A 26,707-nucleotide genomic window follows, 5' to 3' on the forward strand; every position below is an offset into this window, starting at 1 on the left:
TGAGTCTGAGAGAGGAGTTTAAGAACAGCAACCTGAGCGCCTCGAAATTCAAAAGTGACCGTTTCTGCTGCTTTACTAAACTAACACTTTAAAAGTTTCACTTAGGAAAGTCTTCTTTTTCTTTTCGTTAATTAACATAATTCTCCTTTCTCTTGAGAATCCAAAGAGCAGCTGGGTTATGCAAGCTGCTGCCACTGGAGTGAAGCGTTTGGGTTGTGTGTTTTTACCATTCTGACCCAATAACATTTGTTGGCAAAGACTCTCCCAAACTGGCAAGAGCTATAAATTAGATATTTGAACAATTCTCCCTAGTTATACAATAGAGCTGTCCAACTTTCCAGTGCTAAAATGCTTTCGTTCGCAAGACTTATGTCTTTGGGGACTAAAAAATTTGCCTCTAAGTCAGATGAACACATGGATTATGAGTTATTAATTATACAGAAAAGTCTATGGGATCAGATAAACTGACCAAACCCTAAAGCTAACTGATGCATAATGCTTCCCATATTTGCATTAGATGAGAAAGCAGCAAAATCTAAAAGTCAGGGTGGTCATGACTTGGATAGAACCCAAAAGGCCAAGGCCCACTTTCCATGTCCGTTACCAAATGTTTAACTGATATCCCCAGGCTCGGCGAAGGCACCCACGGCATGGAGAGACTAGGCCTGTCTCTGAGTCCGCTCTGTTCCCATCTCTAGGAAAAAAGAGTTACAGCAGGACAAAAAGATTTACATGCCAAAAGCTGTCCAAAGTGGCACAGATAGGTAGACAGACAGAAACATAGATATACATATGCTCTTTCCTTACATGAGCAACTTAAACACAAACCCCCAATTTAAGACAAACAAGAAAAAATAAAGGACCGTTATTAAGGCCTAAAAGACAAATCAACAATAGCATTTCACTGCCTAAGTAGGATTCTTTTCTTTTGATACCAGACTATAGGATACAATGGAATAAATATATATGTATTTGTATTTGAATATCAGAAAAGTATAGTGAACAATAGAAAAATAAAAATAAATCATGTATTATCAGTTGCATGACTAATCAGAAAAGGAGGAATCAGATGAACAAAAATCATCTTGGTTGATTTTAGACTTTGCCATAATTAATAATCTAAGCCAACCAACCTTTTGGAGTATTGATTTAAGAAATTATGTTTCAAAAAAAAACAAAACCTTCAAATATCCTAACCAAAATGTAAAATAAAACCAACTGGAGCATAAATTTTCAATTCAATGAACACAAATGGATGACAAAGGATTATTCAGTATCAAACAACGAGATCATGCTAAATTTTTTAAATATTTACTATAAATGATGAAAATAAATTAATAAATCCAAGTATAACTATTTTTTGGTTTCAGCTGAATGCAGGAATTTCCTCAAAAAAAATCCAAGTTGCTGCTTTCTAGGTGTATCTACAACTACTCTGAGAAAGGAAAAAGGCATCAAGATACCATCTACTTTCCTCTAGTAGAACTTTCATGATATAAATCAATCTTGAGGTTACTTATAACCTGAGCCCCATTTACAAATCACATTTATCCATCAAAAATTAAAGAGGAATCTTTTCTGCTTTAAAACACACACACACAGATCTTCATTACAGGCGTAGCAAAACAGAAACTGATTACCAAACCAACAAATATTGTGGGTTGTGATCTCAGTAAACATGAGCATCACAGTAAAAAATTCCCACCAGTTCTTTCTTTTTTTGGGTTAGAGATAGTTTTTATGTGTTAATAATTGTTTCAAGGAACTCATTGCACATTCGACCTATAGAGAGCTTTTGGCAATGTAGCAAAGTCACAAAGAAAACCTGCACTTTTACTGCAAAAAGACATGATCTTTACTGGTGCTTAAACAGAGAGGTAGCTTAAAGAAAGAGAGAGAGAGAAAAAACGGGACCATTTCTCCCAAATGTGATCAATTTCGTAAGACCTCAAAGAGCACTCCGATTTGGAGGAAAAACAATAATTTCTTACAAACTGTTAAAACAGATTAATTTCATCTACTTTATAGTAGCAAGTCTTCCCCGGATGTTAATAACAAGCAGAGCTGTTCAATGTTAGCATTTTGTCGCCAGAGACAATTGCTACATCACTGTGCAAACATAATGAACTCATTTTATTAGGCAAATAGTTGAATTCCATTCAAGTGCACTTAGTACAGTACTACACATTATAAATTGACTGAAATTAAAGAGCTCTCCGATTAGAAATGGGGTTTTAAAAAATACAACTAATACTGATTTCACAATGTTTCACTGGTGTTCTCATGAAACATACAAAGCGAATGATTGAACTGTTTCCAGCACCTCTGGAAGATTACCTCGTCCTTTAAGGTATTAAAATAGAAGTGAGAAAATACACCCCTGAAATCTACAATTGAAAGTTCAGTTTGAAAAACTGAAACCAATTTGATATGGTTTATTCCGATTATGGTTAAAGGCCAGAGGTCAGCTCAGGAGTTGATAAAAGTTTCAAATTAGTCACATTTGTTGAAAAATCATCAACACAGGTGCCTGTAATGTTTACGCTGCATCAGATGTTTCAGATCTGTGTTTGGTTAAGTCTTCAAATCCTAGACGTAATTTCTTAAAACTTCACTGGCTACTGAGCAGGAATTTTTAAAAATCCAAGTGGATTACATGGAAAATGAAGCTGTCCTTTCTCCTTTTATGAAATGCTTTTGATTCGTACCACCAAAAAAATATGCACAGAAAGACATTTAGACTCTTCAATACTTTTTTTTTAAATGCTCTTGAAAAACCTCCCTGCATCTGCTTTGCTTTCTGCAGGGTCCTCCTTTTCTTCCAAGAGCTTTGCCACACATGTGCATCAGCTTTTTATATCGATACTTTCGTTGCCTGTTCCCACAACGGAGGAGGTGGCTTTGCTAGACAGGAGCTTGATTTTTTTGAGATTTACTTCTGGTAGGATTCTCGAACTTTCGACTGTAGTGCATCGCATGTCTTCTTGGCATCGCCTAGCAGCATGGCCGTGTTGGGTTTGTAGAAGATCGGATTGTCCACCGCCGCGTAGCCAACACCCAGGGACCTCTTCATGACAATGACCTAGGGACCGAAGACGAAGGGAGAGAGTGCATGTAACAGACCTGGCCGGGGGGGGGGGGGCCCCGCAGGCACTGCCCCCCTAACTCTGAACAGGCATGGACCACTACCAATTCTGTACTACGGAGACTTTTAAAATACCCAAGGAGTATTTTTAATGCAGAGTTACACTGTATGAATTTGAATGTTTTACGGTTCTACTACAAATTTTAAAATAAATGTAGCTGAGTGGGAAATGGTATCATTCCTGTTCCATCACTTCAAGGTAAAATATATCAGGAAGCTCTAAAGCAGAAGCCCGCAGAGCAGTGTGGCTCGTCACAAGGAGAGCACTAATAACTAATGTCATCGTCCCACAGAGCAAAATGGAAGGGGGAGCCCATCTCTAACGCTGATGGGCTACAGACGTTCACAATTACACAGATTAGGGCTGGGGCTGTCCTGCTGAATACCAAGTCCGTTCCTGATGAAATGAAAAGCCTTCCTACGTCTCCTAGGACGTGCCATGTATCCAAAACTGAAAGCAGTACAAACGTGTTCACACTTCCAATAGCATTAGTACAGTAACGTGCTCTGCAAACTCAAATATTAGTGAGAAATACAATAATTTCTCATATTCCCATGAACCAGTGCATGGATATCTGCTCACGTGCCACAAATACTAAGTTTTAAGTTCACATGTGTACAGTAAAGAGGAACAGAATTAAAGGGGAATGTGCATTCTGTAATCTTGGTCCTTAAAATGCAGCTGTGGCTCGCAGCAGAGAGCCGTGCCCCGCACCCGGGAGGGCGGCCGAGCCTCGCGCTCCCGCCACCTGGCCGTGCGCTTCCAGGAGCGTGTGCGCGCGGCTTGCTTCCTCGGGCCGCGCTGCTGTCCGGATTTCCAAATCACCTTCCTCCTCGACACCCCATAACAACATACAAACTCCCTTCCAATGACATTAAGTGAAAAAATGTGCTCGTCTTCACATGACAGCGGTGATACTGACTCACTGTCCCAGAGAGAAGCCATCTGCTCCCCGGGGCACCTGGAGCTCAGCCAGACTCATTCCAAAGCTCTTGCTCAGCGGGGGTTATAGATTCTGCTAATCCAGCCGCGTAATCCGCTCGAGCTCTACTAGGGACCGGGGTCCCCATTCAGATTCTCTGGTGACCACGGAGCAGACAGAAGCTGCATCGAGAGGACCGGACCCTAAACCTACTCTAACTCCCGGGCCTCCTCCAACCTTCGTCACTTCTCATCACGCGACCAAGGGAAGTCTCGTGTGTGTGTGTTTGCATTTTAAGAGAGTTTGGGTTAGCAGAATGAAGCACAGGCCTGAAACTTTACCTGCTTGGACTTCCAGACCTCGAGCACGGGCATGCCTGCAATGATAGAGTTCGGGTCTTCCTGAGCTGCTGAATTGACAGTGTCATTAGCTCCAATTACAAGGACCAAATCAGTGTCTACATCGTGAAAGAAAAAAGAGAAAATATAAAATTCAGGGGGGTTACTTTCACTTCTTTTCGGGCAAACGAGAGCGATCTGACTTTATAACAACAATGGCAACATTTACAGGACCCACACTGTGCTAGGCACTGTACCAAGAGCTTTATCAGAGAGGCTCGGTAACTTCGCCGACGCCACACAGCTAAAAAGCAGTAGGCCTGCGTCTAACCTAAGCATCCTGGCTGGAGCTTGCATCTTTATGCTTTCCTTCCCTACAGTGGATCTACCGAATGTGACTTGATACAGTTCTTTCATTATCCCAAAGTGATCTTGCCAGTTATATTATTTTATAATATCTGCATTCCACTTTCAGCGTCTAAAATGACCACTTAAATGCAATTTGCTGTCTAAAAGAAAATGGTCCATGGGTCTGTGCTATATTAAAGCTGTGTCCATAATTCCTGAAGCTGGCAGGTTTCACACATAATTTAGCAACAGTGAAATCTGAAAGGAGGCATAAAGTTAAAATGGCCTAAATTCCCTCTTTAAGCGCTATAACATGAACTACCTTAGAATTTTGCCAAAATGCCATGTGAATCTAGACATATGCACGATTTCATTATTTTTCTCTAATAAACAGCATTTTTTTAAGTTTACAGTGGATACTTGCCAGAGGGAACTGATTTAATTTTAACAAACACGATCCTGGGCCAGATGTCATTAGCATTCAACAAATACCCATGACAGCCACACAGCACAGCACCTTACCCAGGGAAGTCTAGTACTTTAGAGAGAACAGAAAATGACTGTGCTGATCATGAGTTGGTACAATTAGAAGCCAGAAAATACCGCAGAAATCAGACACTAAATTATCAACAGCAATTTTTACAAATGAGGAAGCTGAGGTTGAGTATCTAGTTCAAGGTCACGAGAGGGAGATTCAGGGGCTGGATTCCAAAGCCATAGGTGTTCAGAGTCCCTGGGCAATGTAACCCACGGCATCACCTCCCAGGATCTGCACCATCCCTCAGCTCTCCTCACAGGAGCGAAGTTACCTGTGCTGCTTACAGATCCGGTGACCCCGACAGCTGTGCTATTCAGCAGTTTCATTTATTGAATTTCAACTGCATCCCCACTAGGAGCAGGTTACCCTTCACTTGGCAAGTAGGTCTTCCATGATCCCACGATTTCTGCCCTCAGACTGGCTGGCGTTGCTTTACCCACGCTAAGAATATTTCAATGTCACCATCGGCCCCATCTCTTACCTGGGAAATCCTGGTTGATCTCATCCATTTCCAGCACAACATCATATGGGACCCCGGCCTCCGCCAGCAGCACATTGAGCTGACCAGGCATCCGGCCTGCCACTGGGTGAATTCCAAACCTAAATGTGAAAAAGCAAACAGCTGGCCTTACTTGATGGGCCACCAAGTACAGAGACCCCAAGATCACCTCCCAGTCGGCATGGTTTGTTCCTGGCACCTCTGCTTCTCCTGGTCTATCTCCTCTCTGCAGGCAGCAACAGAACCAGCCTGGATTATGTGGTCGATTTACAAACATTGAAGTTGGAGATTCGGTGTCCAGTGCGCACAAACTAGGGCTACGCTCGGAAACGCATAACTTTAGAACCCGACTCTCCCGTATACATTTTAAGTACAATGAACTTCCAACAACATTCATATATAATATCGCTTTACATTTAATAAGTACTGTGCTCTTTCATTATATTTTCTGACATACCTTGCATCTTTAAAAACGTACGTAAGTCGACATGGAATGAAATATTTGCCATGAAAAATCAACTCTGCCTTCAACTTTAACTTCTATGTTCCAATGCGGGGAAATGAGATCGTGCCCTGCACGTAAGTTAATGGCCTACAATCTTTCAGAGAGTCATACGAAGCATTTTTACCCCACATCACAGAGGAAATATGACAGTAACATGCAGGAACATCTAAACGGCAGAGAAATACGCAAATCAAAGGGAAACGGAGGCGTCAAGCAATTCCTTTCAGCCACGGCCGCAGTGGGATCTTTCAAGTCACTTAATCCAACCTCTTGCCCACAGTATTGACAGCTGTCTGCTCAGCACTGGGCACAGTCCCTGTCATATAGGAAGGGCTCACTAAAAAGCAAGTGAGTGCTGGCCGGTGTGGCTCAGTGGTGAGGGTCGACCATGAACCAGGAGGCCCGAGTTCGATTCCTGGTCAGGGCACATGCATGGGTTGCAAACTCCATCCGCAGTAGGGGGCGTGCAGGAGGCAGCTGATCAATGACTCTCTCTCATCGTTGCTGTTTATATCCCTCTCTCCCTCTCCCTTCCTCTCTCCAAAATCAATGAAAACATGTTTTTTAAAGAGTGAGTGAATGAATGAATCCAGTGAAGAAATGCATTTTATAGTATCTCTTGGCTGGGATCCATCCATTCTCAGCTTAAATACATTAATGTAAGAGTTTCAGTGACCAGAAACTTACTCCTTCCTGAGGTCTATTACATTACCAGACAACCCTGATAATTACATACAACACACACACGTGCACAAACACACACTCATTACATTAAGCCAAGGAGAACCCCCGTCTCACTGCTTTCCAAAGTTTGCAGTTTTGCTCTCCGGAGCCACGAGTCGACTCCCTCTTTCACATGTGGATCCCTTTCAGCCACCCTAGGATGCCTACTACACACACATCCTCAAGTCTTCCAGCTATTCGAGGACCCACAGGATGTCCCGGCTGCCTGTTCCTGCCTCCACTGTCAGTGCCCGGCTCAAACCTCAGTCTCCCAAAGTGAATGCAATATTGCTGGGTGTGACTGAGATGCACAAGGCCCAGCAAGAAAATCACATCCTCAGACCCTTCATCGATGAAGCCTGCGGCTGCACGAGCACTGACAGCCGGCACAAGGCACCGCTGTCTCTTACAAGACACGTGCTCAGTGAAGATGCCCTGCGGCTTTCACAGGAACTGCTGCCAAGCCAGGCCTCCGTCCCCCCTCCTAACACAGGTCCTGCTAGGAGCAGATCAAAGCATAGGAACCGACCCCTCGGCAAGCAGGCCTGAAAAGAGTCTATAAAATGCCCATTTATATCACCCAGATAACTGATAAATGGTTTTCTACACCTTTAAAACTGACTGTGACAAGCCTGAATTATTGGAGGGCTTATCATTGGGAAGAAAGAAAGACATCAAGTGACAGGTGTTCTCTTTTACCAAATTCCCTTTTACATGGTCTTCCTTCTGGGGTCGCTGAACGTTCCTAAATAACCACTACGTTTCAAAAAACAGAAACTCAGGCTAAAAGGAAACAAAACAGTTATCTCTAGGTAGTCGTACAACAGACCATCATTTATTTCCCATCTTTTTAATATTTTTCTATGAGAACGGACAGTGTAAATTAACTTCATTGAAAATAAATTATACCTCCATGCTTTTATGTTGATATAATTTATAAGTGATTTCTCATATATTATCTCTATCCCTAACACTCTCTATCAAGAAGTAGAACTTAGGGCAGCTGATCCAAATCCAGCACGTGGTTAAAGAGCCTGGTTTTAGAGCCGCACTCCTCCACCTAGAAAGAGTGAGCCAGAGTGTATGCAAGAGGGGCCTGCGTGGGCTCTGGCCTAAAGGCTAATGCTGACCCGTTAGAGTGGCCTATGCAAGTTGCACAACTTTTTTGTTGCTGTTGTTAATCTTCACCCAAGGATTTTTTTTTTTTTTTCATTGATTTTTTAGAGAGAGTGGAAGGGAGGGGGAGAGACAGAGAGAGAGAAATATCAATGTAAGAGAGACACATCAACTGGTTGTAGGTGCCCTTGACTGGCATTGAACCTGGGACCTTTCAGTCCAAGGGGCCGATGCTCTAACCACTGAACCAAACCAGCAGGGGCTGCACAACAGTTTGCACAACTTTTTAAATAAATGGTTAAGTTGGGATTCAAACTCAGGTCCTTCTGCCTCAAGAGTCTGCACTTCTAACTACTATACAATACAGTCAGTAGAGCCAAGCAACTTAAGAGGTGGTTTTGTTCAGTTAACAGCTCAGGTTAATCAGCTGTGTGATGTTGGGCAAGTTATTTATTGGCTCTCTTTGTTTTCCCATGGAGTAGTAACCAGCTGTTATTAGAAGCCTGGGCTGTAAAAACCAGGGCTGTAAAAACTGTGTGGAAGAGGTCTGAGAAATATCTATTTATCTCTGCTGGAATGGGAGAAATAAGGAGTTCCAGGAACCCAATTTATAGTGTGCTTTGAGAAAAATAGAGCCAATAATTGTTCAACAATGCTACAAGCTATAAAAAAAAATTAAATATGGACAAATAGACGCAGAAGAAAATAATGTCCCTTTGTATACAATGTACTACAACAATGCAAACGTGGACCAGCACCTCTTAAATGCAGAGGAAATAGATTTTGAAAAAATTACTAGAGGTGGGAGGTAGGAATGAACTGGACAAAATAAACTATTAATAATCTAAGATTCATTTCAAGGAAATCCCTCAGTGGGATGTCTTAGTCTTATTTTAATGAGAATAAAATTTAAGATAGTCATCAGTTGACTCCACACAGTGCTCCCCCAACCGCACTGTCTCATCAGCTTTCAGTTCTCAGACCACAGTTTCTCCTGTCATTTTGGGGAACGTAACAGTTCAACACTTGAGTAAAAATCTTAAAATGTCCTCTAAAATATTTTTTTCACTAAACCTTGAAATCCTAATGTCCTCCTCTGTTCCACACCCGAGTTCTCCATCACTCATGAAAACAAAAGAAATGAGGCGAAAGGCTGACAACTGACATTCGCCCTCTTCCTGCAGAAACGCCAGCTCCCCTCAGCACCCCTGCAGCTGCTTTCCGACGGTCTCAGGACCCCTGGTCCTGGTGGCTCAGCACAGGAGGCTCGGCCCCTGGGCCAAAGGGCCTCGGGTCCGACTCCCAGCCAAGGGCACGGACCTGGACGGTGCGTTCATTCTCCAGACCCCGTCGGGCCACACGTGGGAGGCAAACAATTGATGTGTGTGTCTCTCACATCAATGTTTCTCTCTCTCCCTCTCTCCCCCTCCCTCCCTTTCATTCCCTCTAAAAATCAATGGACAAAATATATCCTCAAGTGAGGATTAAAAAAATAATTTTTTTAAAACTGTCTCAGAGAAAGCATTTCTAAAATGTGATGCAGACTCTTTGGTTGAGATAGCTACTTAAAAAATTGTAACATTTTACAACGGCAATAAAACATTTTTAAAAATTTTCTCCAGGAACCAAAGTAATATACTCATTAAATGGGAGTTATTATTACTGAACTTCAAATCTGAACGTAAATATCAGTTTAATATTTAAATAATAATACAGCACTTTAAGCATGAATATAAAAAATAGACTTGGAGAGAAGATGCACTATGGTAAAATAACCACGATGTACTCTTAAGCCTGCCAATTGCCATGATTTGGGGAAAAGACATGATGCACAGAGGTTTCAAAGGTGGTTCACTTTGTGAACAGGAATCTCAGTTCTGCATTCAGGGCTTTGGGCCTTTCCTTCGAGGACAGGGTGGCTAAATAATCCCTCAGGTTCATGGGCAGCAACAGCAGCCGTAAGAAAACACAGTGTCAAGCTCAGAGAAGGTAAGTTCACTTATGTGTAATAATTCAAATTTTTCAAAAGATGAGGGGCTGAACTTGTGTAATCCTTACATCAAGTGGGAGAGGGCAGAGCACAGAGCAAAATAAATGCACAGAGAGAGTGACCTGGACATGTGGCGCGAAAGGCACGCCTGACACATAGTACTGGAAAATAAGAAAGTAATGTGAATATCAAAATAAACAAGGACAGTAATAGATCATAAGCCACTGGGGAAAAGGGGAATTCATGACTCAAGACTGATAACAGAGTCATAAGTCAATGAGGAAGGAAGGGAGAGAGGGAGGGAGGCACGCTCAACCCTACAGCGGCAGACCATCAACTGATAAGCGTGGTGGGTGATAAAACCACCGTTTTGCAACCATCATCATAAGATTGGTTGGGATAAAAACCACCAGCACGTGTTCAGTCTTAGGAGTAGAGTTTGATGAGGTGCAGCACATGGGGAAGGTCTTACCAAGAACTCCAAGCAGCTGGCCCCGTCCCTTACTCTTGCCTCAACGGGGAAAGAAAAAAAATTTACACACTTTCAGCGCTTTCTCTGAGAGCTGTTTTACTGAAATGATCAGGAATGAGAATGAGTGGTCGTCAGAAATCATAACCATCTGTAGTTTTTGCTCAACGGGCATTTGATTAAGTGGACAGGGTCCATATTTCTCTTTCTCCCCAGCTAACAGTTCCTTGTAAATACTGTACCTAACAAAATAGATTACCAAGATTAACGAACCAAGTCTCAGCCAAGAAAAACTTAAACAGTAATTTCTTATATATTTTAATGCACTGTTTGGTTTACATGGGTACTAACTCAACATTCTTCTAAACACTGTGTGGGAGAACCAAAGGCCCAGAAAATGTACTCCAACAAGGGCAGAGATCCTATAATTAAATTTTAGGGGCCTGGTGTGTCTCTTTTTATATATATATAATAGAACAAAATAATTTCCAAAAGAACACCTTAAAATCAAAAATTTTAGCTTGAAAAGGTTCACTTTACAGAGGTTCTAACACACTATTAATCAGCTGATTCTCATTCAAGGTTAATGCCGATTTGTATTTCAAGTCACCATTCCAAATTAACATGGGGTTGTTCGCCCGAACTGCTCTTACCTCTATCACTGACTAGACCCAGTGATATAACTAAGTAACTACATTGAGGTCAGGGAGCTGCTCTCAAAAGCATCAGAGGGTGCTTGGATGAGGTCCAGGAGAAACACAAAATACACAACAACTTAGAAAATAACACTCTCCCTCTAAGTGAAAAAAGATCAGCTGGCTAGAAAAACGGCAAAATTTTATTTTCAAGCGGGCCAAACAAAACAGAAGTTGACCAAATAGTCCTCATTTTCGTAAAACACAATAAAATAAAATGATCTTCAAATGCAAAAGAAAGAACTGGAATTAAGGTTTAAAAAAACAAACAGCTTTCTGTTCATTTAAATCAAATGCCCCAGTTAGGGAACGTTCCGGGCTTCTTTTCTGTGGATCGGGGGGAGAGAGGCTCACTAATCTGGGCTGATGGACTAACCACCCGTTCAGTATAAAACAGAGTCAAGAGTATTCCAGATACGAACGGGAAGGGTGGTTGGTTGACACTGGACATAATCAAGACGGTTGCCGCCGCTGGAACAGCCTCCCAGGTACGGGAGGAGGGAAGGGATCAACACCAAGGGTCTGAACTGCTAGTAAGAGAGGAACAGCTTAGCGGGGGGCCTCAGGACGCCCAGAACAACGTAAGACAGTGCTCTACCTCACTCCTATACTACTGATTGTCGTGAATTACTCATCTGAGCTCTTTTGAGATGTTAATAGTAGTCTTGGACACCAAAAACTTTTCTCTTAATCTTCCAACCCTTCTGATCACCAATAAGTATTTCCTGCTTCCCCTGGTCCCTTCCTATTCCCAAACCTGACTGGTCAGACTTAAGCAAGGCTGAGTCAATGTACTACATTAACACTTAAGGTCAGAATTAGTTTCCTACTGCTGCTGTAACAAATTACCACAAATTTAGTAGCTTAAAACAACACTAACTGATGATGCTCTTACAGTTCTGGAGGTCAGAAGTCCAAAATCGGTTTGCCTGACCTAAAATTACGGCGTTGGCAGCAACTGCCTTTCTTCTAGAAATCCACTGCTTGCCTTTTCCAGCTTCAGGAGGCTGCCCCCATTCCTTGGCTTGTGGCTGCACCACGTAACCTCTATTTCCACTGTCATATTTCCTTCTCTGTCTCTGACCTTTCCTCCTCTTTCTTATAAGGACCCTAAGTGATTACATGGGCCCACCTGAATAATCCAAGATAATCTCCTTATCTCAAAGTCCTCACCACAAATCTACAAAGTAAGGCAACACCCTCGCAGATTTTAAGGGTTAGGAGATGAAAATACTTGGGGGCCATTATTCAGCCTACCACAAACTCCCTTTCCAGTCCTAAAATTCCATGAACTAGGGCTTCTAATTTAGCTGAATAAACCAATATACACTTTGTGATTTACTTTTGGATTTCAATTTTGTATTTGTGTTTAATGCTGCCTTTGGTTTAATACTTATTTGTGTTTAATACTGCCATTGCTTATCTTTAAATTAATCCATCTGGTTATCATCTTTACACTTTCATTGAGGTGTCATGGATCAAATTAGAAATCAAATACCTCTAAATGTATTAATTATTGTAATATTTGATTAGCTGCAGACTTTATAAAGACGATGTTTCTTTTGAGCTAGTTGCAAAGGGTAGATAATCACAAAGCTGACCAACATGTGATGCTGAACATCCCGAAGGGCAGATCACTTTATATCTGTTTGTATAATAATTTATTATACTAAACTTTAAGACGCTAAGATCGGAGAAAATCACACGCAAAACTATTATAAGAGAATGCCAGTGTTTTGAGAAAAACAACAGAACACACTACATTTGTAGAAATATGTATGTGCATGTTGATGAGGCAATGTGAGTTTATAACAATTCTGGCCCATGGAACTGGCTGATCTCCAAAGTATGTATTAAAGTTAATTGTATCAGACATGGGTTGGCCATGACCGGCAATTTCCAAGAAGTGACGGCCAAAGCTCATCAATGTTCCGTCATCACGGGAAGAATATCCAGAATTCTGAAATGCAAGGCCTACTAGCCTTTTAGCCCCTCCCTTTGAACGACATAACGTTATTTTTATTGTGAACATGCTTAACAAAACAGAGCCGGCTGTCCCTGACCACAGCGAGGTTCTACAAAAGGGAAAGAACTACTAAAGTGAGATCACAGAAGGACCGACCAGCTGCCACAGCCCTCTCGACTCAGCTCCTCCTTCCGATGTACGGCGTCGAACGACCGGCCGACAGGCCGCTCTCCAGACCCCAGGGTCCACAGTACTAGCCCACAGCTATTCCTTGGTGGCACAGCGCCTGGCACAGTGCCTGGCACTCCACTGCGGGTCTCAGCGAGAGGCGGGGGGTCTTAAACAGCCCGGTGCCCTGCCCGACAAGGGGTGAGACAACTTATGCAGAGAGCTTTTTATATGAACAAAGCCTTTAGACCGACGTCTGGCACGCACAAGCCTTCAATAAATGTAATCTGCCATTACATGATATTCAAGTACATTTTGGTAATTTAAACATTCATCTGTATTTTTCAAATAAATGCACATTTTAATGATCATTTATATAAAAAGAATCACACATTTTTACATTAAAACCAACAGTGGTTTGATTTCAACATTTTCTAAGTTGGTTTTCTAATTTTTGACTTGAAATCCTAGTAAATATCAAATAATCCAACAAAAGCCAGAAATTCTTTGTACTCACAACTACATCAAAAGACTAGAGAAACTGCAATAGTTAACAGAGACTGAGGCAGACAACTGTGAACACTGAACGCATGGGAAACTTGGTCATAACTAATATTTGAACACAGATTTACTTTGATAGAGTCAAAGTTCAAAAGGCCACCTTCAACCCTTCCGCAGATAATATCAGCCCAAAATGATCTTCCTCAGCTGACAGATGCCATCAAGTCAGGGAAACCTTCAGTTATCTTGAAATGAGAAAAATGTTAACACTTTTTGCTATTTTCCTCTTTTATATATGAAAATGACAAAGTCTTTCATGGAACAGTCTATAATAAAAGCTAAGGCCTCAGTCACCAATAAAAATAGACCCAGGCACAGTCCAAAAAAAGTAAAATAATCTACTCAAAGCTGGTCTTCAGAGCCTTTTAAATTAACCAAGAAAGAACAAAACAAGTCAGAGTGTACATACGAGCTGCCCGTGAATACCGCTTGGCCTGGGTAAAATCTGGTAAAGCAGCAATTTAAAACAAAATAAAAACAAAATAAAAAAACACATAACTTTTAAGCCTCGTTTATAGCATATGATGATATAAGTCTCATTCTTAAACTTTGTGACCTCCTCACATTAGATTTCAGACACCACATGTCCTAAAGGGGACACAACATGAATTCTGTCACCGTGGGCCTTGGGGACAGTATGTCCTGAGCAGGGTGCACTGAAATAGTCCCTCTTAGCTACGTGGGAATATTAGAGAGTCGAAAACAACCACAACTGTTCCAATAAACTACATTTTCCTTCCTGCATCATGGAAAAACCCAGATTTAGTTCAGCACTAAACTGTGAGGAAGAGCCAAGAACCCCAACACGGGGGCCACTGTGCCCTGTCCTCAACTATTTGGAGTGTTTTCTCCATTTTGCAGCCTCCTGCCATTGTAAATAGTGAAAAGGAGCTCCGGATTTTCTTTAAAAACCTCCTTCAGTGTTTTGGGAATCACTGTGCAAAAACCTATTTCCATACTCACGATATTCAAAGGGTTAATTTTCTTTCTGGTACTGTGTTTTCTGTTTTAAAAATCAAACTACAGGGCGATGTACACTGAAAGGGCTTTGGAGTTCTGCCTACCCAGTATCACCCCACATTTATTAAATATGTTTCTCTCGGCTCCTCCGAGGAAGGCAAGTCAACCAGAAAAAGAACACACTAAAGGAAAAAGAGAGAGAAGGTTCCTTTGCTAGAAGCCTACTCACTCTTCCTGTTTTAACCATAAATATTTACAAATCAATAAAACCGCCAGAGTTAAACCAGACCTTGAGGACTCTCCAACCCCAGCGCTTCCTAAGGCAGGAAGGCTTCGCTCGGAGCTGCGGCGAGTGCGTGCGGCCCTGCCCTGGAGGCCGCCGGGTCCCGACCCGTGCGTGTGGCAGTGCTCTACCCTGAGACGGGTCCGGGGGGTGATAAAGGAGTTGGTACCACATTCAATATTTTTAATCTAATTGTGCATTTCACCTGTGAAAAACAGGATGGCATCTGAAAAGGCAGGTGTCTTGGGTTATTACCTTCTGATGAGAATTTCTGAGGGACTGTCACAGGCCACTTATTCAAAGAGCAAGGAAAAGCTACTTTTTAAAGAAGGCACTTTGGTAAATGTAGTTTAGAAGAAAGCCTTCTAAACCGTGAGGCAGGGTCAGCGGGACATACACCGCCCCTGTGGTGAGAAGGCCGGGCCCCATCGGGTAGGGTTGGCCTGCCCGTCGGAAGAGGAGCCTGGCAGCCACGTGGGGAAACGTCTCCCCGACAAGGCCCACCGTGGCCACGAGCACTGGCTCATGAGAGAGGCCACGGAATCAACTTTCTGGCGACGCTTCTTCGGCAAAGGGACAGATGCCCAGCTTTGCAGAATTGTGAAAGCCCTTCCTTCTAGAGTGGTCCAGACGGCCTCATGCATTTGATTCCAAATGAAAAGAAAATGTTCAGTTAATTCCCCAGCACTTTCCGACAGCAGATGAGAGAACACTATGTACCTTTCTTTTCTTTCCTTCTTTCGTTTTTGTTTTTGTTTTTAAGGCAAATAAGGGCTGAACTGCTACTCGGATCTGAAAGCTGGTGTCCATCCACGGTCTGCCTTTTTTTCAGAAAGAAAATTGGGAATGTTAAAGAGCTTACAAGAAGGCCTCAGGGGCATAGTTTTTCTAGGACAGAACAGTAGGACCTGTTCTGCGACGGTGAGTGAGGAAATGTTTGACACAGGGTGACGGTCACATTTTCCATGTGTATGCTGGCCCGTGACACGGAGGCCACCCAGAGAATGATAAACCATCTAGAGAGGGTGCCATCAGGCAGGCGATGTGGTGCAAACACTAACCATGTCACAACACTACCTTGTCCACTCGAAGGAGATTACTACAGACTGGGCCCAAATCCAGCTTTTCCATCACTGAACCAAATCCAGCTACCAAACCCAGAAGAGAAACAGGGAGGACTGAAGCAGTTTATTTCAAAATAAGCAATAAGTCTATGAAGAATGATATCAGAGCCCGGCCAGCATGGCTCAGCAGCTGAGCATCGACCTAGGATCCAGGAGATCGCGGTTCCATTCCAGGTCAGGGCACATGCCAGGGTTGCAGGCTCGATGCCCGGGTTGAGGGCTCGATCCCCAGGAGGGGGCATGTAGGAGGCAGCCGATCAATGACTCTCTCATCATTGATGTTTCTATCTCTCTCTCTCTCTCCCTTCTTCTCTCTGAAATCAATAAATATATATATATATTTTTTAAATATCAGAGAAAACAGTAAACGTCTGGTTTGCCACTAATATTCTAGAATACTATATTCTGACATATTGTAGAGATTTAGTAGACACTGTAGATAATTTCATTTCTGTCTGAATAACTAATGATGTCACTGAATGGCCCTTGGAATGCAATGGTGAGAGGGCCGCCTAAGACGCAAGCCATAAGCAAGATACTAAAGAATTTGGACATGAAATGAGAAAGGGCTTTTGTTTTTTTATACTCAACCATGTGCACTTGAACCTTACTGAAGAAAATGACTAATTTTAGAGGGTTTCCTATGACTAATTCTAGAACAAAGAAACCAAGTCATCCTGATGGTCCGAGGCTCCAGTTCCATCGGTTGGGAGTTAGTTTCTCCCTCAGGCGACAGGACACCTGTGACGAGGGTTTCCAAGGAGTGGGTCTAGAATGCAAGCTTTACAAAACCCCTCGATCACAGGCTTTTAACACAGCCTTCTGCTCTTTCCTCCACACCAACATGCGGCGGCCAGCGTGAGGCCAGAGCAGTCTGGTCAGCACCGGAACCTGCCAGGAAGACGGCCACCTCCTAGGAGCACAAGGCCCTTTGCGCCGAGAGGCTCCTGGCAACCCTGCACGGAGGCTGAACGCGGACGGGAGTGAAGGCGCAGACCTGCTTTGGCTTTCCTCTCTGCCGCCAGAGGTTTCACTCATTGGACCCATTGCACAAACAGCTCCCACCATGCCCACCACCCTGCCACCATGTTTTTCAAGAAGGCAAAGAAACAACCCATATTCTGTCAGAAAACCAGAAGCACTGGCTAACTCAGCACCAAACAGAGCCAGTTGTAGCTCTGAAACTGAGACTTCCTTCCAGCTCGCATCTGGAAACACAGTGGGGTTATGAGGGACTCGCAATTCCGAGTATCGTCACCCCTCTTAACTAGCCTCCCGGTGAATGTCAAGTCCGCGGGGTCAGGTGTTCTTATCTGTGTGTTCACGGATGTAGTCTCGAGGACCTCGAACAGTGCCTGGCACAAAGTAGCATCTAATTATTTGTTCAGAGAATGGTCATTTGTCATCCTAAATAGGTCTAAAAAGAAAGTATTACGAAGCTGGCAGGAAACTGCTGTCCCATGTCTATTTCTTTACTCAGATACTATACTGGACCTTCTATCTGGCCTAATTTCTACTCTCTTTGGAAGCACGCACCGTTACTGCTTTATAAATTTGCATGTGTTAGCTCCTCCTGCACCCCCCAATCATAACAAATCCACGAAAGCTGAACTCTGTGTATTCGAATTACATTCAATCCATGAAACACAGGAAGGTCTGGTTAGAGCGACAACATCTTCCAGTATCTTCAAAGAATGAATTTCTTAGCAAAAATAACATGTGCTTAAACCTATAGCATGTCAGACAAGACTGTAAAACACTATTAACCTGTAAATACCATTAGGTGTGTTTAGACAGAGGATGAAAAAATTACTATTCATTTTTTAAACCTGCAAAAAACGTCGTGTTATGAGTAGTATCAACAGTCTGAAATGTCCCCGGGACGGTAAACTGCTCCCCTCCTTTGGATTCCTCCCTACTTCTACACCACTTTTCTTAGCAGATTGTCACATTAAATGGAATTCACTGACTGATTCACTTGTTTATAGATTTGTTTTCTTTAAAAGTATAAATCTTGAGAGGGGGAACTGGGCTAACGCATTCTTGTAGTCTCAGTACCTAGGAATAAATTTCTACCAATAAACTATTAATAGAAAGATATAGTTGAACATTAACATGAAAGCAATACATAACATCGCTCGTTGATCAAGAAAGTAGAAAGGTGGTTTCATAAATTCAAAAGACTTCTGTGGTAATCTAAGCACTAATGCTCTATAAAGAGAAAAGCGAGCGGTGATTAACTGCAAGAAAGAAAAAAGTTCCCACCTCTTCCTAAGACTATTCACCAGGACCACTCTCTCTGCTTTGTAATGAAAACCCTCTCATATCAACGCCAGGAATGGGGAATAATGAGAAAAGATGTCTGCGGTCTTGTAAGATGTTTGCATTAGAATGCCCGCGGGGCCTGCGGGCGTCTGGCTGGGTCGCGCACCCCCCAGGCACCAAGAGGGCCCCAGTTCAATCCCATCAGGGCGCCCGCCCGGGTTGCGGGATCGATCCCGTCGGGGGCGTGCAGGAGGCAGCCGATCAGTGTTTCTCCCTCACATCAATGTTTCTCTCCCTCTCCCTTTCTCTCTCTATAAATCAATAAACACGTTTTTTAAAAATGCTTGCAGAAATCAAGCATGAGTTAGGTAAGCCACGGAGGCGTCCTGGGCAGCTGGGGAGCAACATCATCCTGGCCAGTGAAGGAAGTCTGTCAGTGGGCGCGCGTCACCCTCCGAAGGAGCCCGGTCCCGGGTGCCGCGTGCTCCTCCACGCACCGCGGCTCCCGCGGGCACGTCACGACCGCGGCCCCCGGGGAGGCAAACGGCAGCGTCTCTGCATCGATCACGGGCCCTACAGTCAGACGGACTGTGTGGCAGATGCGATTTTTCTTGGCTGGCACCGCTTGGTCGTAACTCGCTGATCACAGTCGTGCGTCCACACTGGCACCCTTCCGCGAGGGCTGCCTGCCGATACGTCGCCGCATCTGGATGCTGGGCACGCGGGGGTCCCGGGGCTCACGGCCCGCGCTGTGCTCCGTGGGCACCGTGGGGCGCCCCGGTGATGGGAGGGCCGGAGGGCCACCGGCTGTAGGCACAGGTTTCTTTCATTAAAGCGCCAGGCGACCACGCAGCCAGCCCCGCTCAGACGGACGGCCGTCTCTGGGGGGAGCAGCGGCGTCTGTGCACAGAGCGAGCCCTAACTCTGCAAAGAAAACAGGCGTTTCTCCTGTGAAAAGATGGCGACACACGAGGCAAAATCAACAAAGTCCCTAGGGTTCCCTTTAAATTAAAGAAACCTTCACACAAAGGCAAGAAAGGAAAGCTGTGGCCGCCGGGCCGCCCTGGGAGCGAGGACGGCGCTCTCCCGTCTACCTGAGGCGAGAGGCGCACGTGACTCCTCACAAAGCCCGCGCCGAAAATTCAACGCACTGTAGTCAAAGCAACACAAAACCCTAACATGCTAATATGTAATTAAACGTCTCCCATAAATCCTGAGTGAAATAATCACTTTTCCCATGCAGTGGGACGGGTGGGATCCAACAGTGCCCCCAGGACAAAAATGCAAATTTTAACAAGGTCAGAAACTAAAATTTTCTTTCCAGATGACTTTCCCATCCTCTTATTCCTTCCCCCTCGCGTCCTGCCCGCCGCCAAGCTGCCCCAGGGCCGTGGACGTTCCCCAGCTCTGCGCCCACCGAGGGCGGCCCGGCCTCCGAGAGGCGGACGGCTGCTCACGGGCAAGCAGCGCACGTGAGGCCACCGGTCCCCTCCCTAAGCAGCGCCGAGGCTCCGTCCTTCTCTATTTTGTCACGTTGGCCACTCATCTCCTAAACATCTGTGTGGCGACAGCGGGCGTCAGTATCACATCCGACTCCTCACCCGTGGACGGAATACAGAAAACGATGAAAGATTCTGCAACGCATCCTTCCCACGTGTGGGTGCGCAAAGGCTTTCCGCTACCGGGGCGGCCGAGCTTCACGCCCGACGCGAACGCAGGACCCAGTCACCAAAACGAGGCTTCTTGTGTGAAAATTAAGGAACCACGTCAAGGACTCTTCTCACCTCCTATCTTCAGTTCATCTAACACGATCCTAAGCGTGGGAGCCACGAACGTCCCAGGAATGCTGGTCCTACCGCAAAGAGTATTTTAACTCTTCGTAGTTAAAAAACACAGACTTTAGCTCGCAGGAAGGCGGAGCCTGGGGGAAGGAGTGGGGGAGGACGGGGGAGAAAGAAAGAAAGAAAGTGCAGCCGATGCCTAAGCGTTCTCGATAAGCCCCTGGGATAATCACCTGCCTCCGTTACCACTAACAGCTGCGACGGCAGGCTGAGCGCCGGATCCCACAGGCCGCGGGCACGGCCCGACGCGGTCCAGGCAGGCCGTCGGGCTCATCTGCCTACCATCGGCCCCCAGACAGAAGTATAAGGTTGGCGTCTACAAGGCACGCTCATTAACAGCCACTAACAGCTTTGTTGATATAAATTAACATCCCGGTGAGCGAGCAAACTTCACTTAATCACGGAGTTACCCCGTCTTCTCTCAAGTCAATGGAACTGCCCTGGAGCCAGCTTCTCCCCAAAACACAGCAACTCCCCTTCCCCGGGGGAGAAGTCCGGGCCCCTGCGCCGCCTCCTGACGGCTCAGCTCCAGGACAGGGAGCCAAGGACGAGACGGACAGACGCCAAGAGCTGCGAGGGTCATGCCCCCCCTCCACCCGCCCCCCGGTTAAGCGCCCTCAAACCCTCTACCGGAGGCCCCGGGGAAGATCCAGAAACGCGAAGCGCTCCACTTTGCCATCCGCTCGCTGCCCTCCCAGAGCAGAGTCCTTTGCCCAAACTGCAAGTGGCCGCAACAGCTGTCGCCTGAAATCCTACTTCAGAAAGTGGAAGGGTTTATGACCAGGCAGGGCCAGCGGTCGTCCCCACGCGGAGGGGGCGAGAGCTGCGTGAGGCCCGTGAACCAGCCCCGGGCTCCCTCCTCACAGGCCTCTCCCGGGGGATGTCAACATCAGAAACCACGAAGTCACACCTCGCTGTGGTGTGAAGGCTTCGCTCGACCTCCTTCCCCAAATCGAACCAGAGAAAAGGGACTTCTGGTTTTCCCCGTTAGTAAAAAGCCGGGAATTTCATATAATAAAATTGCCCTTTCTAAAATGAGCCTACATGTAGGTTCGATGCTATCAGACAGACACAGCGAGCGCTTTAAGAAATAGTCATGTCCAACCAAATGCTTTAAGAAAGAGTCATGTCCAACCGCTATGCTCTACAAACAAATAAAATATGGGTGTCAACTGTAATAAATTTTTTTTTTTTCATTTTTTCATTGTTTCAGGTCAGTTTCTCAGTCCAAGCCCATTTCAGTGGCCACCGCACTGGGAGCGCAGATACAGAACAACCCGTTTCCACAGCAAGTTCCACGGAACAGGGTTGGCACAGACTTTGACCTGCTCGCCGCGGGCGTCGTGAACGGTCTCCGCGCCCATCTCCTGAACCGATGCTCCCACCATTCAACCCACGGGTAGAAAGACTGGCACCTCCCAGGGTCGCTCCTGTCGTTTGCTGCTAACAGGAGTTTCCCTGAACACGTGGAGCCGCATAAACGGGGGTGGCTGTTCAACAACGTAGAGTTACAGTGACGGAACAAGTGTTCCCACCACACGAAATAAATGGGGAAGGGGCAGAAACTGGCCAAAATGCTAACGGGGGTTGTCTCCAGGTGGTGGGGCTTTGATTACTTTATTCTTCCTCCTATTTGTATCTGTTTTTCTGATTTTTTTTTTCCCAATTAGCACATATTCCTTTCTTAATTAATAGAAATTGAATTTAAGATTACAAAGAAAAGAAACAGAGACGTCGCCCGTCCGGCTTCTCTCCGGCGCACGCCCGGCGATCCGCCAGTGCAGCCTGTTACCTGACTTTCTTGCCCTGTTCCGTGAGCATCTTCACCAGGTCGGCGATGGGGTACTGAGCTTTGGCTGCACAGAGCCCGTAGCCTGCGGGGACATCAAGACCACAGAAGAATGCGGTTTTCATTTTGAAATTCTAAAATTCCTCTCTTGATCAAAACATTTTCATACCGAAAAAAATTAAGCAATCCCATTAATGGGACTAGAAATGAAAGCAAACTTATAATGTGGACTTTTAGAAATACTGGCCTAAATTTCAGCTTCAAAATCTAAGGGTCCCCCTTACTCCCGTGCAGGTCCGACACTGTGTGAGATGCTCTCATATACTGTATCTAACGTGATCCTAACAACAGGCCCAAAAATGACCAAGGAGGAACAAATAACCGAAACTCGAAGGTGATCCAACATTTGTACAGAATCACCTAAAGGTACGGCTAGAACCACGTCATCAATTTGTAGAATCTGTGATCCCCCGAAATATTAACCCAAGCTGCGAAGTCTCAGTGTTTTTCACTTCGTAATGATAGGGCTGCTTCTAAGTTCCCTTTATGTTTCAAAAACGAACAAGTTCCAATTAGATGTTTTCCTGTTATAAGAAATTGTTTTAATGTGATCAGTTACAACAGCTATTATAGGTTGTTTGCGTTTTCTTTTTGGTGTGTGGGGGGTGTTGTTGTTTTTTTACCTGGAGTAATAATAATGCTATTAGCTTCTCGAATCATGTCAACGGCATTGTCCAGGTTGATTTCTGTATGCGTGCCAGAAATTTCCATGGGTTTTCCACCAGCCGTGGAAGTGGTACCATAGCCTCCAAGAATCACATTTGCCAGGGAGCGGTTCATTGCCTGCAAAGCAAAAGCATCGGCTGTGAGAGCTGAGTCCACGTAACGTCTAGAAAATGATCTGCGTGTGCGATATGCAGGATCACTTAATAAAGAGGTGATCTGATCGCCTGATACATTTTAACCACATAATTTGATCTGGCTCCTGAAAATTATTTCAAAAATTTAAATGAAAAGGAGACGTCTAGGAAGCCACATAACTTTTTTCTATAAAATCAAGGACACACACCTATATTTTCAGTAATAGGGTGAAATTTTTTAAGGCATTTAGTGGAAAGTTACCGGTAACATTAAGAAACGAATGAAAAACTCGGATCTGGTTACTATCGTCCGCACGCTGATGGAGCAGGTTGTACTTCCACGTTCACATGTGCTCCCCAAGAGTCCAAGAAAAACACAGGATAATGGGATTTTACAAGGTGACCCTGCGAGCTCGCAGGTGAGCTCTGCCACCAGCCGCGAGCTGTCCAGAGCAGCCAGGACAGGAGGGACGGGTTTCATTTGGAACGAACTCTGCCGCCCTCTGCTGCCCAGGGGAGGAAACGTAGACGGCGGGTGGGTCTTATTTCCCAAGTCAGCTCAGGGAAGCTACAATAGAAGCGACTGGATTCATTATTAGACTCCTCAAATATTTCACTTCCAAAAAGACAGACGCGTACCTCTCCACACTGTTTCATTATACACCCACCCATTTAACTAGAAAAAATATCTTGGGGGGGAAAAAATAGGAGGCACTTCCTGTTGCTCGTTTACAATCACCCGACAACGTCCCCAACACCACAGCTGAAACGGCCGATGGCCGACGGGGTTCGGAAACGTTCCTTTGTAGACGGCTCGAGGTGAGGTGGGGAGAGAAGAGTGAAAAGACAGGAGCTAGAGGTTTTGAGGAATCAAATGCATGTTAAGAATTCAAATCCCTGTAGGTCATCAAAGCAGTCGTTCCGCACAATCACAACGGGATTCATCACTTCAAAAAAACTTCCAAAAAATTATTAAGCCCTATTTTAAGGGTTATAATAAACATATCACTGATCCATTGTTTATACCATTTATAAGCTATGTAAGTATCAATCTATTACTTTAAAAAAACAAAAAAAACGCTTGACTATTAAAAAGCGGCCCGGCCGGGCGTGGCTCAGCAATTGAGCATTGACCTAGGATCCAGGTGAACGGGGTTCGATTCCCAGTCAGGGCACATGCCCAGGTTGCAGGCTCGATCAATGTCTCTCTCATCATTGATGTTTCTGCCTCCCTCTCTCCCTCTCCTTTCCTCTCTCTGAAGTCAATAAAGATATTTTAGAGGAAAAAAAAGCGAAAAGCACCTGGAGATTTGCAATGACAGTAACACATCAGAGAGAAACACATGACCGCCACCCAGGGAGGGCCCCGCCGGCTGCCACCTTAGGGAGACGGGCGCAGGCACCGCCCAGCGGACAGACCAGAGTGAGCAGAGGAGCCGGGCTGAGAGCCAGGCCCGACTGAAGGCAGGACGTCAGCAACCTAAGTTTCAACGGTGATGGAGCAAAATGTCAGAATTTTTCAAATTGTTCTTTGGACCTAAGCTCATGGATGAGATACAACACCCGCCTTATACAGAGCCCAAAGTCTAGTAAACTTGTCTAAGATTATAACATATAAAATTAAGCCCAGAATGTCCTCACGTATATTATTAAACAGATAAGAGGGGCAGAGAAATATTAAAGTGATGCTCTTAAGTTCATAGTCCCAATCTGACCTGACGTTTTAAATTCTGAACACAACCTCCTCTACTTAAATCCAACGCTTAATGAAAACCTACATGGGCGTACCTGAGACTTCCCAGTCACCATTTACTCATTTTGATCCATGTTTTAAATTACAGGGTTCTGAAAATAAATGACCAAAAATGGGTCCCACTAAATTTTTGCCCTTAAAAACAGATTCAAAGAACTATTTCAGACGCTGAAAGAGTTCTGTCATAGATAACTTTAAAAAAACAGTCAAACATACAGAAAGACTCCATCGCCTACATCACGTGGTCCTGTGAAGGGACAGGGGACAGAGGGACATGACCCCTTTAATCGTATACGACTTAAAGGGAACTGCTTTTCAGTTCCTAGGAAGCTGGATGGAGGAGGGCCTTTCCGAGGACGTTTAATAAATGTGTACCCACTTCTGGTGGCATCTCAGGGAGGAAAACGGGGAACCACACAGTAGTTTAACAATCAGAGTCAACTTGTTAAACACGTATCCACAATTATATCACCATTAAGCTAATTCCATGTGGTCTCTGAAAAACGAAATTATTTTTCATCTCGGAATTCACCATTGCAACATCGTATTTTCAACAAATGTTTAGGGTTTAGGGCTTTGTTTTGTTTCCCTGTTTCTTCTTCTTGGCTGGCTCGGGTGATTAATGAGACTATCCTGTGACCACTGATCCCAGAGTGAAGAGCTCCCAGCTCCCAAGGCAGAGCTTTGGCAACACTGTCCAAGGCTGTTCCTTTTAAGTTATTAAGCCCTATAATGAGAAGTGTATGCTACATTAAAGGGATCCTTAATTCACGTAATTCCAAGCAAAATGTAAGAAGAAAACTCCGAAAACAAAGGGAGGGTCATAAAATGGGCAAAACCAAAGCAATAACACCCTACATACCATTTACTAGCATCTCTCATGCCGAGGCTTTGTAGGTGCTAATGAATTGGTTGCAAGGCAAAAAAAGAAAACTGGTTTGGCTTTTCTCCACCTCATTCTGCTCTTTCTTCATTTGGCAACAAGCAGCAAAGTGCAAAAAAATCAAAAAATGTGGTCTGAAAATGCTGGTCCATTTTCCAAGCAAATGGACTACACAAGCGTAAAAAGGTTAATGTCTAATGACATCTGGACAGAGAGCGAGCCATTCACTCGAGCTGGTTGTTTGGACCCCGCTGGTGTGTTTCGGTTTTTATAAGACTGGGTGTTGTGTAACCCCGGCATTAGGCTCAGGGGACACCCAACAGGATTCTTTGTCAGGACAAAATTCAACTTCAGGGGCTGCTGATTAGCCACCTCGGTGCATTCCAACCCCTCTCACGACAAAAGCATTCTGCTCTGGTTTGGGCTTGCGCGTCTCCTTCAATAAATAATCAAATCGTGGAGGTAAACACACCAGGAATAATAACAGATATGGACACATGATAGCGTACCGGCTACCATGGCCTATCCAGAGAGGACACCAAAATACGAAATGAGCTAACAAGCAAAGCATTCGTCCAATAGTCATTTCACAACTGTTATGTTCATTTGCGTGTGCCAGGTGCTGGGGCAGGCTCCATAAACAAAGTGAGTAGTAAATGACCAGTTAAAACACCTTCCCTGGAACGTGAGCGCCGTTTTCCTACCTGCAGAGTTCGAGGGGGCGTATAGGAGCCAATGTCGGCACAGCGCCCAGCGCCCAGCGCCCAGCGCCCAGCACAGTGCACTGCGCCCAGTTGACGCAGCGACGGCCTCTTTCCAGGACTGGGCGCCGCTCCGAGCGCTAATCACCGCCGGCCGCGAGGAAACCGCGTCTTACCACAGACAAGCACAGGCTGAGATCCATGGAGGTGGGTGTGGGAAGTCGGAAAGGAGGGAAATGCAGAGGCGAAGACCATTTCATTCTT

The 26,707-nt window shown here is 44.8% G+C and overlaps 1 protein-coding gene across 1 annotated transcript in view; it reads right to left on the minus strand.

Moving 5' to 3' along the window:
- Positions 1-2,110: 2,110 nt before the first annotated feature.
- NNT (nicotinamide nucleotide transhydrogenase) overlaps positions 2,111-26,707 on the minus strand; it is a 75,024-nt gene continuing 50,427 nt past the window's right edge. Inside the window, exons 18-22 of the mRNA XM_016198673.2 lie at positions 22,930-23,089; positions 22,250-22,331; positions 5,774-5,892; positions 4,410-4,525; positions 2,111-3,082 (exon numbers count right to left, since the gene is read on the minus strand). Coding sequence (XP_016054159.1) covers positions 2,933-3,082; positions 4,410-4,525; positions 5,774-5,892; positions 22,250-22,331; positions 22,930-23,089 — 627 coding nt within the window. The 3' untranslated portion in view covers positions 2,111-2,932. The remainder of the gene's footprint in view (positions 3,083-4,409; positions 4,526-5,773; positions 5,893-22,249; positions 22,332-22,929; positions 23,090-26,707) is intronic.

Source organism: Miniopterus natalensis, chromosome 3, assembly GCF_054644295.1.
Source record: "Miniopterus natalensis isolate mMinNat1 chromosome 3, mMinNat1.hap1, whole genome shotgun sequence".
In the NCBI taxonomy this organism is placed as follows: Eukaryota; Metazoa; Chordata; class Mammalia; order Chiroptera; family Miniopteridae; genus Miniopterus; species Miniopterus natalensis.